The 15,901-nt window shown below is 48.6% G+C and overlaps 1 protein-coding gene across 1 annotated transcript in view; it reads right to left on the bottom strand.

Annotated features, from left to right (window-relative positions):
- Nucleotides 1-2,165: 2,165 nt before the first annotated feature.
- Nucleotides 2,166-15,901, bottom strand: part of COL6A1 (collagen type VI alpha 1 chain) — a 61,854-nt gene continuing 48,118 nt past the window's right edge. Inside the window, exons 26-35 of the mRNA XM_067548584.1 lie at nucleotides 15,281-15,346; nucleotides 13,592-13,627; nucleotides 12,753-12,789; nucleotides 10,696-10,704; nucleotides 9,613-9,746; nucleotides 8,040-8,149; nucleotides 6,883-7,069; nucleotides 6,377-6,551; nucleotides 4,748-4,777; nucleotides 2,166-4,024 (exon numbers count right to left, since the gene is read on the bottom strand). Coding sequence (XP_067404685.1) covers nucleotides 3,414-4,024; nucleotides 4,748-4,777; nucleotides 6,377-6,551; nucleotides 6,883-7,069; nucleotides 8,040-8,149; nucleotides 9,613-9,746; nucleotides 10,696-10,704; nucleotides 12,753-12,789; nucleotides 13,592-13,627; nucleotides 15,281-15,346 — 1,395 coding nt within the window. The 3' untranslated portion in view covers nucleotides 2,166-3,413. The remainder of the gene's footprint in view (nucleotides 4,025-4,747; nucleotides 4,778-6,376; nucleotides 6,552-6,882; nucleotides 7,070-8,039; nucleotides 8,150-9,612; nucleotides 9,747-10,695; nucleotides 10,705-12,752; nucleotides 12,790-13,591; nucleotides 13,628-15,280; nucleotides 15,347-15,901) is intronic.

Here is a 15,901-nt window from a genome sequence, read left to right on the forward strand (position 1 = left end):
GTCCCCAGTCTGAAGCTGTGCACGGGATTCTTCCATCCTAAGTGCAGGACTCTGCACTTGTCCTTGTTGAACCTCATCAGATTTCTATGGGCCCAATCCACCAATTTGTCTAGGTCACTCTGTATCCTATCCCTACCTTCCAGGGTATCTACCACTCCCCCTAGCTTAGTGTCATCTGAAAACTTGCTGAGGGTGCAATCTACCCCATCCTCCAGATCATTAATGAAGATGTTGAACAAAACTGGCCCCAAGACCGACCCCTGGGGCACGTCGCTTGTTACTGGCTGCCAGCTAGACATGGAGCTATTGATCACTACTCATTGAGCCCTATGCTCTAGCCAGTTCTCTATCCATTTTATAGTCCATTCATCCAACCCATATGTCTTTAACTTGCTGCATACTGTGGGAGACTGTATCAAAAGCTTTGCTAAAGTCAAGGTATATCACATTCATTATTTTCCCCACATCCACATTGATAAACATCTTTATCAATAACCTGAAAGTAACATAAAATCATCACTGAGAAAGTTTGCAGATGACACAAGATTGGGGGAGGGAGGTGGTAAATAATGAAGGGGACAGGTCACTGATTCCGGTCACTCTGGCTCCCTTGATAAACTGGGAGCAAGAATATAACGTGAGTTAATATGGCTAAATGTAAATGTATACTCTGGGAGCAAAGACTGTCAGCCATACTTACAGGATGAGGGACAGCTGGGAAAAGAATCCTAAAGCAATTTGCGTGGGTTTGTGGTGGATAATCAACTGAACATGAATAAGTAAATGGGCTCGTCAGTCTACCAGAGAAAAGTATCACATGATCCAATGGCTGGAAGTTGAAACTAGACAAATTTCAGATTGAAAATAAGATGTAAATTTTTAATGGTGAGCGGAATTAACCATTGGAACAATTTACCAAGGATTGTGGTGCATTCTCCATCACTGACAATTTTTAAATCAAGATTGGATGTTTTTCTGCTCTAGGAACTTTCAGGGGCAGGTCTCTGGCCTGTGCTATGCAGGAGGTCAGAATAGATGATCACAATGGTCCCTTCTGGCCTTAGAGTCTATGAATCTTTGAAAGAGCAGCAGGAGCAGTGGCAGCATCTCATGCAGCAATACCTGTGCAAGCATGGTGCAAGTCGAAGGGGGAGGGGTGAGCACCAGGAGGGCTGATCAGGGGAAGCAGAGAACTTTTCACAGCCATGTGATTCACAATGCAGGCATGCGTGGAAGTGGGTTGTTTTATGTTTGCTTCTGTGGGGGGTGGGAGAAGTGATGGCTTTTAAAACAGGAAAAACATTTGGTTCCAGATATTCAGGCCCCTTTGGAAGCTTCTCTGTTGTATTCTCTTCTCTGAAATCTTCCCCACTGTTTCCATAAGGCACAGGCCACCGCAAATTGGGCACCGGAAATGAGTGGACACTTATGACCTTAATCTCTCTGTGCCTCAGTCCTCCATCTGTAAAATGGGGACAATACCCCCTTCTGACTTCCCAGGGGCACTAAATTCATTACAACTTTGTGATGCACTCTGACACTACAAAGAGGAGCATCATAGAAATTCCCATGAGGAAATTAAGAAGTCTGTCTCTGGAGAAGGGCAATAAATCAGGCCAGGGCTACCCAATGAACTGTGAGAAGATAAACTATTGAATAACTGCTCATTCAGTGAGCCCTGGCCATGCTATGCACTGAATGAGGCAGGCATCCTGGGGGAAAATAGTGCGTGACTGTGTCATTAAAGACTGTATCAGAATGCAGACACAACAAGGGCCCCCATTTAAGTTGCATGGATGGACCTTAATTCTGGCATTTCCTAACTTCTGAGTGCTTGACTTTGCAACCTTAATGTTCTTTTCATGTTTATGTGTGCAATAAATACACTGACCAATATATCCCTGGGGCATGGAGCTGAGCACATTTCTGAAATCAGAAAATCCAATAAAGTCTATTTTTATGAGTGAAAATCGTGGTTCCATCCCTTTTAGTCATATGCAAAGTTCCCACGCAGCTCTGCAGAGACTCACAGATCACCACCAGCTCTTGTGTGATGTACTGTGAATTAGCTCCACTTTCCATCTGGTGGCTCCTAACACAAGTTATGAAAGCCCCATGCTAAGTCCATCTCCCCGGGTTACATTTATACACACATAGCCTGCCAATAGGACAGTGGAAAACAATTTATTTGGAGAAAGTCTTGACGTGGACACATGTCAGTAGAACAGGCATAAAATAAAACTAACTGGTAAAATGGATCTTGGTTACAAAGTAAAAGATACTGCAACACTGATATCATCAGTGTCATTTCTTTGAAAAGCACATGATTTTATAGCAAGAGCACCACTAGGAACACTCCAAGCCAATCCACGTCTTCAGCATGGTCTTGGCCATTCTTGTGTAAACATACAGGGCAGACATCACCCAGGTAGGCGTAGCACCTTTGTTTGTTAGCATATCTGATAGGGCCTGATCCAAAACCCACTGAAGCTAATGGGAATCTTTCCACTGACGCCTTTGGATTCTGCGTCAGTATAGACTACAATGTGTCTTGACGGGTTCTCTAAAGGATCATTTGAAACATAACAGATCATAAGTTCACTTGTGGGCTTCCCAGCTTTGTTACATCAGAATGACATTTGTCAGCAAAGGATCAGTGTTACCTTGTTTCTCCACTGTTTCCCCTCTGGCTATTCTCCAACTCTTTAAGTCAATGGGTCCAATGTAATTGGATTTATACCCCATCCAATCCCATTGACATGGATGGGAGTGTATGGGGGCCAGTCAGCTGGGCTGTACTCCATCACCTTCACTACTGCCCCTGGAGATATGGATGCACTGAATAGTCTAAGCCCATGGCACTGACAGCCATTTGCATTTTGGACCTATCTCCAACACCCAGATGCTGAGGATGGTTTTAAAGCCGCACTGGAGCAGGAGATGTGAAACAAACCTGCCAGTCATGACCATGGTCCCACCTCTCCACTTGCCAAAGAGATGTTGACACTTTTAAAGTTTAACTTTAAACACAGCATTGGTTAGGCACATGGAGAATGGGGTAAGTGAAGAGCTTTAATTTGAAGAAAGAAAACAAAAAATCTGTATGTAAAGTGTGTGATAGATCTGTATGTGTTCTGAAGGCAAGTAGCTATGCTGCCCCTGTGTTTGTCTGCTGGGGGGACGCAGAAAGTGGGGAAGACAATTCAGACCCAAGGGGATGGATGGACAGGAGATGAAAAGGGAGCTCCAAGCAAGGGCAGGGGGTTGTGCACAGACAGACTCTGGCATTATGGCTTTACATATAAACGTAAGTTCATCAGGTGGACCAAAGAATATTGCTAACTTTTTCATTTTTAACAGATGCAAAGCATATACAGCCTGTCCTCTGGGCTGGGGGAGGTCCTCCCCGCCGCTCAGTCAACGGCGATCTTCCTGGAGACTGTTTGGTAGAAGACGCCTCGCAGCAGGGAGTTGTAGTCAGGCACTCGGAAGAGGTGGCGCTCCCCATAGGCCACATCATACTCTGCAGTCTTCCCAGTAACAAGGACATTGATGTTGAACTCATTGGCTTGGGTGCCTACCACCAGCACATAGATCTCAATGTCTGCCTGGCGAGCCTCCTGCACTGCCTTCTCTATGGCACTCCCCGTGATCCCTTGAGAGTTACCATCTGAGAAGATCAGCACCCTCTTCTTGGTGCCAGCCCGGGAAGACTGCCGGTACAGATTGGTGACATACCGGAGGGCAGCATTGACATCTGTAGCATCGTTAATGAACTCCATGTTGTCAATAACATTGGCAATCACTGTGTAGTTCTGCAAAAACTGTGCCTCTAGTTTCTGCTGGTTCTTGCCGCTGTACTGGACGACAGAGATGCGCACAGAGTCCTCGGAAGGCATGCCTGCTGTCAGGAACCGCTCCGCCAGCCGCTTCACAAACTTCTTGGTGGTCTCAAAGTTCCGGCTCCCAACACTGGTGGAGCTGTCCACCAAGAGAGTGATGTCAGCGGGAGCTGTGAAGATGACTGCACAGAGAAAAGTTCTTTGTTATTTGCACGGCTTATCCCTAACTGCTCCCCTTCCCCATCATAGTCCAGCAGATTCACTGGCTGTCTCTGGCTTCCTGCTGCTGAAGACTCAGCGAATTTCATGTCTTTGCCGCTATGCTCTTCCAGTTCCCTCTATGCTTCCTCGGGTTTCATCTGACACTTTATCTTACTTTTTTTCTGTTGGCTTCTCCAGGGTGGATTCTCAGGTACACATTTAGCTTGAATAACCTACTGTCCCTAGTCATTTAAACACACCAGATTGTTTTCCTTGCCCTCCTGCCCCCTTTTTTGTCTAGGAGTGTGCGCGCCTTCTGGGACTCTGATTTGTTTGCTCTATTACTGACTCTAAAGGTTTATGTACTTGGCTTTTAACTGGTGGGTGTTTCTGATTAAACTCCTAATTGAAAAAAATCCACTTTCTCTAACCCTTACTCCATTGTGTCATTTGTCCAGTACATCTGCAGATAGATGTAGTCTCCCATTATTTATGTTGACTTACTTCCCTCTTCCTCACCACTATGTGCTCTCCACCCAGGCCAGAAGTACAGCCCGGCAAGCCTATGTTTATTTTTTGGACTGTGGATTTGTATCCAGACAGATCTTCCTGTGTGGTCTTCTCCACTCAGCACAGTGCATGCCCCCCCCCAACCCAATCTGCCCTCATTTCTGGGCTGCCTCTCACTAGGCAGGAATACTCACTTGGGCAGGTGTAGTCTGGACATTTCTTCTCTGTAAGAGAAACAAGCAGAACAAACCACCTTAAAACATTTCACTCACTCAGGAAGGTTACTTCTTGTCTCAGTCTCCAGGACTAGACACAAAGCAGACGGTGGAGCTACTGGCACCCCCGGAGTTAAAACATTCACTGCCTGCAGGGCACCATCCCAGAGTGCCATGCACCAGACAGCACTCAGCATGGATAGCCGGATTCACAAGACAGCTCCCTACTGCCCACTTGCTGCCCATTAGTCACTGTGCCACAATGCAGTAATGCTACGAGGTGACACTGGACAGCTCTCACTGATGGTAGCGGAGTCACAAGGGCAGTGACCCCACCTTTGATTGCACAGTGCCGTGATGTATTTCAGGGGCTCTCAGGAAGGGACTCTCAGCACCACTGCTAGATGCACCAGTTCTTCCGCTCCCTGTAAAATCCGGGCAGTCTGCATGGTGGAGGGTGGACGCTGTGGAAAAGGAGGGTGATCCCTGTGGCTGGGGGGCAGCGGCTGATCCTCAGGGACAACAGAGCCTGGGTTCCCAGGAATGGCTCAGGGAAGGGGCCGCGCTGCCAGGCTCATTTCTCTGTTCCAAGAGGACGCAGAATGTGTGACTAGATGTGCATGTGGCAATGTCAATGAGACCACCCTACTGGAGCCACGCTGGAGTGGGCATCACCAGAGCAGGGGGAGCCGTGGCAGGCAGTGTCTCGTCAGAGAAGGGAGCTCTCCACTGGTCTTGCACAAAAAAGGCCTAGAAATGGGTGTTAGAAAGGGCTAGGCGGTCCGAAGGCTCTGTGCAGGTGTGCAGGGAGATTATGGAGTTATTCCAACCCACAGCCACATCGGGGTACCTGGACTGCAGTGCCGACACCCAAAGGAGGCCGATACTGCCCCCATAAGCAAATGGGCAGGAAAGATGTTAAGGCCCTGGCATTTAGACCCTGGTTTCCAGGAGGACTTTATCACAGCCTCCAATTTTCTGCCTGTGTTTTTAAACCTGTGATTAACTGTGGGCACATTTGATAGCACTTGAGCAGGTAACTGCTGGATTTACTGGTGAAATCACACTGCTGTGATTTCTTATTTGTGCTGGGGTAGCACTTAGAGCCAGGACGAGCTTGAGGCCCCTTTGTGCTAGATGTTGCATGAACACAGGAGACATCAGCAGAGGGCACATAGAGACAGGTACAGAACTGGAAGGTGCATCTGAATGTCAGCGTCTAACTGCAGCTGACTAGGGCGCTAAATCCTGCCCGTGCAGTGTCTGTCTGCTAAAATATCCCTTGGCTGAAGAGCGGCCAGCATCTAGAGACTCTTGTTACTGATTTACCCAAAGGCCTAGACATTTTAAAATGGTAGAATCCTGTCCTTGATCAGACATGTACAACGGGGATGTGATCAGGGCTGCCCTCGCCCCAAACAATCAAACCATGACCACCACTCCCCTATCAACCCCCCGGCTCCTATGTTTACTATGCCCAGCAGCACTGCTGGGTCTCCAGCCACACGGCAGCCTGGCTGCATAAACTCGGCTTAGCAGCACTGGGGTGCCATCCCTCAGCAAGGCTCAGCCAGCTCATAACGATGCCAGCAAGGGACCATCACCCACCTCGGCAGATATAGGAGGTAACGTTGTGCAGGAACGTGTCCTCCAGCAGTTCGGCGTAGTTGTCCCTTTGAAAAGACAGCCCTGGGCTGTAGGATGTGCCTTCACAAGCGATGACACCCAGCTGTTCAGAGTTAGGGGATGCTTGGAAGATGTCACCTATGCCCAGGGAAACAACCTAAGGGACAAGCACAAATTGGTTACTGGACTAGGTGCGGCATGAAATCCCAGGCAGAGCCCCCAGAGCAAGAGTTTTCAGTCTAAGCTAACAAGCAGCTGGGGCAGGGCAGAAGGGTGCAATCACAACACACGCATGCTACACACACTTGTAGACACATCATTCATCAATAAGTTACACTGGCACCAGCGCTCCCTGTCCTGACGATTAAAGTGGGTGTGCACTGGCACAATTAGCACAGGTCCCGACTGCTCAGGGCTTCTTTCTCTAGGACCCTCCCCCCTGCCACCTCAGGAAAGCGTCTGTTAGCGTACATCCCAGGCACCCTTACCTGGGTGTTGATTTCACAGAGTGAGGAGAGTGGGGTGGGATCCCGCAGCGTGTCAGACCGCCCGTCTGTGATGACGATGGCCACCCTGTTCTCTGAAGCAAACTGCGACAGCAGTCTGTCCTTGGTGAACTGAAGGGCCTCGCCAGTGTAGGTGCCACCCGCTATCCATTTCAGATTCTTCACAGCCCTGCAAGCAAACAGCAAGGAGAGGTCAGGTCTGACATGCCCTGGCTCCTGGACGATCCTCACTCCCTGACATTTCAGAGCTCAAATGAGTTTGCCACTGGGAATGAGTTGTTTTTGTGGCTGATGCACTGGCATTGCAGGACAAGAGGGGCTCACTGGACTGCATAATGTTTCATGGCCAAATCAACAGCAAAAGCAAAGACTTCTTTCTATTCCCAGAGGGCAAGGACTGTTCTGTTGCCTCACAGGTCTGCCAGCAAAGGCAGTGTTCTCTTAATCCATCAACACTGCCGATGCAATCCACTTGCACACAGCAGGCGTACGCACCCGCTTTACACTGGATCCACACTCTGTTTTCACCGCTACATGCACTTAGACATCCAGTTACTTAATCAGTGGGAGCAAGCAGGTGGCTCAGTCTCTACTTCCTTGCATCCACACCGACGAGCGTGCTCGCAGACCTATGTATTCAGTATGTGCCATCCGAGGGCATAATCTCTTGTAAATGGCTCCTGACAGCCCAGAGGAGCTGGGCACTTGTGCAGATGGAAACCACGCGGGGCTCAGACAGGATGTCACTGTGGGATGGGCTCTGACTGGCTGTGTTGTCAGACCAAGCTAAGGAAAGCACCACGGAGAAATACAGTAGATAGGGTCTGCGTACAGGCCAAGGAAATGACACGCCACCCATCTTTGTCCACACTCTCCCGCTTGTCTCAGCACTTTGGAACAGCCCCTCCAAGGCCCCAGTAATGACTCTGTGGGTCCTTCTACACCGTAGCTGGGAGGGCCATGGCTGTGACGCACGCACTCACACACAGTTAAGATGCAATTTGCATGTTGTTGCTTTTCCTTTTTAAAGCATTCAGCAGCCTTACGACAGCAGCCGGAGTCAGTGATAGCCACACAGGCTGTGTTATGGGCAGGACTGTAACTACGCGTGAAGTGGCTGACCAGGCCTATAGACTTACTCCTTCAAGGCTCCAATGTTGTCAATGCTGGGATCGCCCATAGCCACCAGCTCCTGGGTGTTGCCGTGGCTGTACTGCACAACGCCCACTTGGGAATCCCCACGTTCAAACTGTTGAGCAATGGTTAGAAAAGAATGGACGTTGTGGCGAATGTAGGAATTTTCTGTCATATTTGTATGACTTATCCACATGGCTCCGTACCTATCGCCTTGGCATTAGGAAGCCATTCATCTGATATTAAACTGGACGGGTCTCTTTCATAGAATCATAGAATCATAGAATATTAGAGTTGGAAGGGACCTCAGGAGGTCATCTAGTCCAACCCCCTGCTCAAAGCAGGACTAACCTCTGCTTTTTGAGAGGTTTGTCCCCCATCCAGTACTGGGACAAAACAGGACATGATTTTGTCTGGTATTGGATGTGGGGGACACTGCTCCATCCCCTCTGGCTCTTAAAAATGGTGCCCCCCCTCAGGGTGATCTCACACACAGACACACCGGCAGGGGCAGGTCCGCACCATGCCCGGAAGTACCATAATGTCCGGTTTTCCAGGCATGTGCAAGTGGCCACCCTGCCGTGGCATCACTACCCTTTGGGGGGAAGAATTCATGTTCTCTGTAGGCCATGGGAGATCGGGCGAGGGACTTGAGACCCAGAGCCACCAGGATTGGCTGGCTGGAATCAACACGTGTGACTGAACGACCCTACAGAGACAGCAGGAACCCCAAGAACTGATGGTTAGCTCCTCGCTGCAGGTGCAGCTGAATGCGTCAACACAGCCTGGCTGGAGAACCAAGGCAAGAGGCATCAGGTGGCTGGGATAAGAGCTGAGTTCTCAGGGTGTCTGTACAGTGTCAGCTGACTCGGTCTCCCGGGGCTCAGGCTGTGGGGGCTGTTTCCTTGCTGGGTAGATTTCCCGGCTCCGGCTAGAGTCTGAGCTCAGGGACCTGCCCACCCCAAAGGGTCCTAGCACCTGGGCTCCAGCCTGAGCTGGGAAATCTACCGAGCAAGAAAACAGCCCCCACAGGCAGAGCCCGAGAGACCGAGTCAGCTGGCACGGACCAGCCATGGAGGCCTAACTGCTGTGTAAACACCCTGAGAGACACCAGCCTCCCCTGGCAGTGACAGACAAAGAGACAGATAAAGACAGTTGCTACAGCACCATGACTGGAGGGCGTGCTGGCTTTAGCTAGTATGGACGATGGCAAACCTTTGCTGCCCTGTGCTAAGCTAAGGAGTCTGCAGCCAGGTGACAATAAGTGGTGGCCTTGTTTTGAGATGGCTGCCTGGTGTCACTGCACATAGTACCTAGGAGCCCTGCACCCCGAAGAGGTAGGAACAAGCCTCCTGCAGGACTCTGGCTTGGCTGGACTCGCTGCAGGGAGCCACGGAGAGAGACAGGGACTGCTGGCACCCAAAGTCACAGTTTCAGAGCTGTAGAGGCCATGGGCCTGCCCGGTGGAACTGTGTGGATCCTTGGGGCATGGCACACTGAACGGGTCACTCCCAAGGGACAGGTTACAGGCTGGGGCATAGATCAGACCCTGTGCATCAGGTCACCCTGAAACCTCACCTTCACACGCTCATCTTTGCTCAGCCTGTCAATGACTTTAATGATGAAATCCTTGGCAATGTGGAAGTTCTGCAGGCCAATACTCTCTGAGCTGTCCAACACGAAGAGCACATCGATGGGGCCGCACTTACACTCTGCAGCAAAACACAGACCCAGAGGAATTTGTGTTAGATGATCTTTGACACAGCACAGCGCAGCTTACACAAGCCCATGGCGTGACATCTGGTGTCAGTCCATAATAGCGGGTTTGCTTTACCAGCAAAGAAGATATGACACAAAAGAAAGCCACAAATCACCATACATAAGATTGAAGATGTAGTTGGCTAGTTATTTCTTTTGATTTTCTCAGTGCCTCTCCCAACCTTTAAATGTTCTACCCAGCTCATAAAACACACGTGCAACATTTCAGACAGCCCAGACTCCACTAATCAGGTCCCATGTAATTCTCCCTAGATTCTCCTAATTTCTGTCAGCTACTCAGCTCAGAGAAGACAGAGGTGTGGGTTGTGGGGGAGTCTGATTCAGCTATCTCTCCTCTAGGCACTGCTCTCAGCTACACATTGACTGGGCCATCTGGGTCTGATCAGGCAGCTCCACACTGGAAAACAATTTTCCTGAGCCCTCCTCTCCCTCTCACCCCACAGGACCTTAGGGTTCCTAATACACTCCATCAAGACATTGTAAAGAGAAGTGAAATAACAACTCCCTCATCCCAACCTTGCAGGGCTGGGGAGAAGGAGGCAGATCTGGATTTACAACATGTGCAGAGCTGCTGTCTCTTTCAGCACAGAAATGGTGGGAAAAGGTCTCCCAGAGCATTGCTGGCCATGGGTCATGTGGACAGTTATCTTCTACAGACACAGCACAGAGGTTCCTTATTGGGAGTGCTGGAAGCCCTCATGCTTTCCCTGATTCAGTTCCTGCTTGGTTCTGAGTCAGTGTTCTCCAAGCCCATTCTGCACCGCCAGCTTGAATTGCCTGGCCAGTTACTGTGGCTTCGGGTATTGGAGCAGGAAGGAGGTGGGATGGAAACGAGCAAAAAACCAGCAAAAATTCCTAAAGGATTTGTAAAGTGACACTCACCGCAGCAAGCTAGAAGAAAGGGAGAGAGAGAGAGAGATAATGTTAAAGCAGAGTGTACTGAATGTTCTTCCATACAATAACTCAGGCAGTAGCACTGCAAGCCTGAAAAGAGCTGCCAGGAAATATTACAGCTTGGGAGATTTATATAAGGACACAACAAAATTAAAATGTCCCCATTCAAGGAAGGTTCCCTCACATTTGGTGCATTTAAAAACAGCTCCTCAGTTCAGAATGAGCACATTCCACATCTGACCTCAGCAGCAACTAGACAAGCGGGGTTAGAATGAAAAGACTGAAGAGCCTTGAGGAATAGAGAATATATTATTACCATTTGACACCAAACCAAACCCATGTCTGTGTTTCAGTGGAGTGGTGAATTATTTTCTAAGCAGAAGAGGAGGTTTTAGAATGATCTGTATACAAGGAATCCTGTTTGCTTGTGCTGAACGCAAGCTGTGAAATGTTCGTTCAAATTAAAATATAACATGCAGTCTCCATGCACTAAAAACTTTTCCAAACACTGTTTAAATAGTCTCTCTGATCACATGCTGCAGGCTTAGATGCGTTAGATATTAGAAGGTTTGAAACAATTTACTTGGCCAAGTTCCATTCCTAGATTCAGCGATTTATTACTTTTAAAAATATAAATGAAGGATAAACCCAGCAAAATTAAGTAACTGTTGGTCAAAGTGCAGACTGCAAACTCAAAATACTGTGAATCCCTGCATTATACTCCCTCATGGTCACAATAAGCGAAGTTAAATTCCTCTATCCTATGAAAAATATTAAGGACCTGATTTTCAAAGTCAGGTGCAAGACTGTGCATTCAGTAATCCATACACAGCTGTGCACATAATTTGCATATGCAGTTACCAAGAGCATGCACAAATCCAGTGTTTGCACATGCAATTCAGGTATTTGCATGTGTTTTACTGGCCAACACCAAATACCTGATTTGCACAGGGAGTTGCAAAAACAATACATGTAAATTACACATGCCTTTGCACACGAGACATTAAAAATCAAGCCCTGACAGTCTGGGCATTACAGGGCTTGCCTTAAGGAGAGCAGCATTCAAGTGTGAGTGCCTGCATTTTCAGATGCTCTCCCAGCTGTAGAGAGCGTTCAACCCTGAGAGGGCTGAGTTGCCAAACTCCCAGTTAGCTGGCCCTTTGGATGGGAATGGTGCCTGTTTTCCCATCTCTGACCCTTCTGCAGTGACTAGTCTGACATTGCGCTGCGGGTGAAAAGTGGCAGAAGCTGGTATCACCGTGGGTGACTCCTTGACAAGGAAGCAATGCCTAGATTTTCCACCAGTGCCATTTCACTCCACCCTGATGAGTGAAAGAGAGTGACTAAAAGCAGCGCCCTCACGCCTCAGTGCTGTCAGGAGACTGGCTACCATACCAGGATGGCTGATTTGCCATAGCGGGGGAGTTCTCAGTGTGCTTTGGGCACAAACCCGATTCTGAGCTGAAATGAGTAGAGTAAATGGGCTTTGTGCTCTCCTGTTGCAGCACATGGGCTGCCACAGTTTCTGCAGCCACTGCCCCTACTCAAGGGTGGGCTGCTGAACTGCGGGGTGCACCCAGAGACAAATGCACTGGCCGCACACTCACATCAACCCCTGAGTGCGCCGGCTGGCCAGGGCACCAGGGCTGTGCTCTGCAGTGCACCAGGGTGCGCTAGGGTGGAGGGATGGGCAGCATGGCATCAGGAACAGGGCACACGACATACTTCCCTGGGTAAGGATTTGTATGACCAGCCCAGAGCTGAGCAAAGCCACCGACCTTTGCTCCAGAAATATTTCTGCATGAAAATGCCATGTTTTTGCCAGTGAAAAAAAATCTAAGGCCAACAATTTTTTTTAACGTTTCTTTTTCCACGGGAGTTTCTCTTCAGCAACACCGGCCGTCATGTGGGCTTTTCTGGCCAGTCGCCACCCGGTGCACAGTCCCGGATCAAAGCCTCGCGGGTGGCTATATGATCAGTGCTAGCTAGCTGAGCAGGCTGCCTTCCCTCACAGACCCACCATGAGGGGGAGGGGGAATACTCACAGCACATCTTCATGATGATATCTAAAATTTCACATTCCTGAAAATAAAGGAAAAGAAATGCTGACGGGCCAGGCCCAGACTGACTCAGGCCCCTGCCTTACTATGGGCGACCGCTGTCCTGTATGCACATCACAGATGGCTGTACCCACAGCCTGGGCACGGGGCAGCCGGAGTGCATCTGCTAGAAAGCAGAAATGGGGAATGATTCAGGGGTGACGTTTCTGAGTTTGCCGCAGGTGACAGCCATCACTTTGCTGAAAATTGATAACATCTGTTGCACAGGCCGTGAAGGAGTCTAATGGCAGAAACTACCTGGCTGTTTCCATCTTGCTTTAACCAGGAGATCAGTGGGTCTTACACCCTGGAGATGTCTGACCGCTCCTTCCCCTCTCCGGCAGTCACTGGGCCAGAAGCAATGTCCCAATTGCAGCATATACAACAAGCTCATTAATGTACTAAGAAGTCTTTAATCTCTGTGAAATCACAGCCAAAGACTGCCAATTCTCCTATTAATATGGGCAGATTGCATGGAACTTTTATTGATGCTAAGAGATTGCCATTAGGCCCTCATCAGTGGGAGGAAACCCAGGCCCTTAAATCTACGTGAACAGTTGGGTCCCAACAAAACACAGGGCTTCAGACTGGTAGAAAAGACTGACAGGGTTTCTGCCTCCTCCTGGAAAAAGCCCTGGAATTTTACAGCCCTATCGAGGACATCCCTGGGCATGTGGCTATCTAAGAAACTTCTAAAGGAATATATTTCCCCAAGAGCCATAGCACAGGGCAGCTGAAAGACAGAGACTGGAAAGCAAGCAGTACACACAATCTGGGTCACTCACATCTGGTCCTGGCGGCCCTGGGGGCCCTGGAGGTCCCTGTCAAACAAAGCATTGAAAAGGAGGTTAAGAGAGGAACCAGTGCTGTCTGCAGTTATCTCTAGACTATCTGTTGTTAAACAACACAGAGGAGAGTCTGGAAAAGTAGTGTCACTTCCAGGATTTAGTGGCTAGAGCTCCCTGGGAGCAGGTACAGCTGTCTGAGACATTTGGGGCATTTGTTATCTCGCTGTAAAAACCCACTACAGTGTCACCTCTGGGCCTCATGAATGCGGGGGCACCATGGACGCCAGGACTGCAGACGCCAGCATTGGGCTTTGGGAGAGCTCGGCTCGTTTTGCCCAAGAGGGCAGGGCAGCAAGGCTCTCGTAACCCTCCCGGAGGCTGTATTTCTCAGTTGTGCTCACATGCCCCAGTAAAGGCATGGTCTGCATCACAGCAGTGGCTAATTCAGCCAAGGGTTCAGTTCCCACATTCACTGGCCTCTGTTTTAATTTTCCTCTTCACTAGAGAGTGTGTGTGCCTGGGGGAAAAGGAGACATTCATTTTACCCATCAGAGGCAACAAGAGATTGCCATAGGCACAGGAGGAGTGAAAAACTGAACAGGATGCATTTGGGCATGTGAAGCACTGGCATCCACCAGTGGCCCATCTGTGATCTGCCGACGCAGCAACGTCACGGAATTCACACACAATGTAGAATTACACCTGGCTGGGAATTTTCCACTGCGATGATTTTCTCTGAGGGAAAATGCAGTTTCTGCTTCACTGAAATTTTCTATAGGAAAATTTCAAGTTCAACAAAAAACACTAATTTTCTGTTGCAAGTAATGTAACAAACTATTTTGTCTTTGGTAGGCTCAACCTGAATCGAACATTTCCCATTACTGATCTGACCCAAAGCATTTTATTTTGAGTCCGTTCAACACTAAACTACTTTCCTTATTGTGGTGTATTGCCTCATGGGAGTCATCATTTGAGCCCCTATTCTCTCCTAAAGGCGGGGCTTGCTGGCAGACATCTTTTATGATGCAATGCAGATTCTCGATTGACCAAACTGTGTGGTGTATCATTGGAGTCGCATGACTGTGGGGTGCATCATGGGAGATGTAGTACAATCAGAGGCTTGGCACATAGGGAATAATGGAGGCATCAGGTTCCCAAACTACAACTACCATGAGGCCATGCGCTAAACTGGCAACACGTGGTTTAATGTTGCACCAAAGCATTTTTAGTCATTCACAAACTTGAAACAAAAATTTTCGATGTGGGAACGTCTCGGTGTTTCATTTTGATCGACAAAGGGGGAACGAAGTGTTTCTCAATCAAAATTGTTCTGAATATTTTTTTTTTTTTAAACTTTTTGACATTTCAACATTTCGTCACAATTGGGGATGCAAACAGTTGTTGAAATATTTGAATTTCCTGAGGGACAGACATTCCGACTTTCCCTCAGCGCCACCCTGATTGTCTGTTATAGAGTTCATACAGCTCGGTCACTGCCCAGGGCTTCAGGAGCTGACCACTGGGTTCAACACTGGACACACCCATCTCTGTCAAACTGGCTTGCAGTTCACAATGAGCAGGCCTGAACAGCAGGGGCTCCCAGTGGCCATAGCACCGAAGTGCTCCGTCCCCTGCAGCCTGCTGTGCTTTTCATTACAAACTCTTTCACAGAGCTGGGTTACTTACCAGGGGGCCTTCAGGGCCTCTGTGACCCTTGGCCCCTTTCTGACCTTTGGCACCAATGGTGGGATTCTGGAAGAAAAGAGCATGCTGTTAGTGAGGGACTGGACTGCAGCGGCATTGTCAGCTCAGTTGGATTACAGGGCTCTTTCGCTCGACTTCTGGAGCTATGACTGACTTTGGCCTCACACATCACCCATGCTGTTAGTGCTTTATAGCCTACTTTCCATTTTCAGACACTAAGCATTATTATTTAAATTAAAAGATATGTGATTTCTATTTCCAACTAAGAAATACACGAAAACTAGTTGTTGTGAAAGATCACTGCAAATGTTCCGATTCTGGGTTCTTTGGTTAAAAACAGTGGCCAAAGTATGCCTGATGGAGCCCATTTCCAAAGAAGGTCAGCATAACACCTGCAGGACGCCTTCTTTACTGACACTGGAGAGCGCTTGCACTAGAAGATTTATAGCACGTGGGTGATGCAAGTTGTGCCCCTGTCAGTTACTATTGTGCTGCTATAAAATGCAGACTAGACTGTAATACCAACATGGCAAAGTTCAAATTATAGCAACAGGACAATGAACGAATTAGACCCAGTGCCTATTACTCTTGCTCCACAAGTAA

The sequence above is a fragment of the Emydura macquarii genome, unplaced genomic scaffold, assembly GCF_026122565.2.
Source record: "Emydura macquarii macquarii isolate MOO-44397 ecotype Brisbane River unplaced genomic scaffold, CSIRO-AGI_Emac_v2 contig_1253, whole genome shotgun sequence".
In the NCBI taxonomy this organism is placed as follows: Eukaryota; Metazoa; Chordata; order Testudines; family Chelidae; genus Emydura; species Emydura macquarii.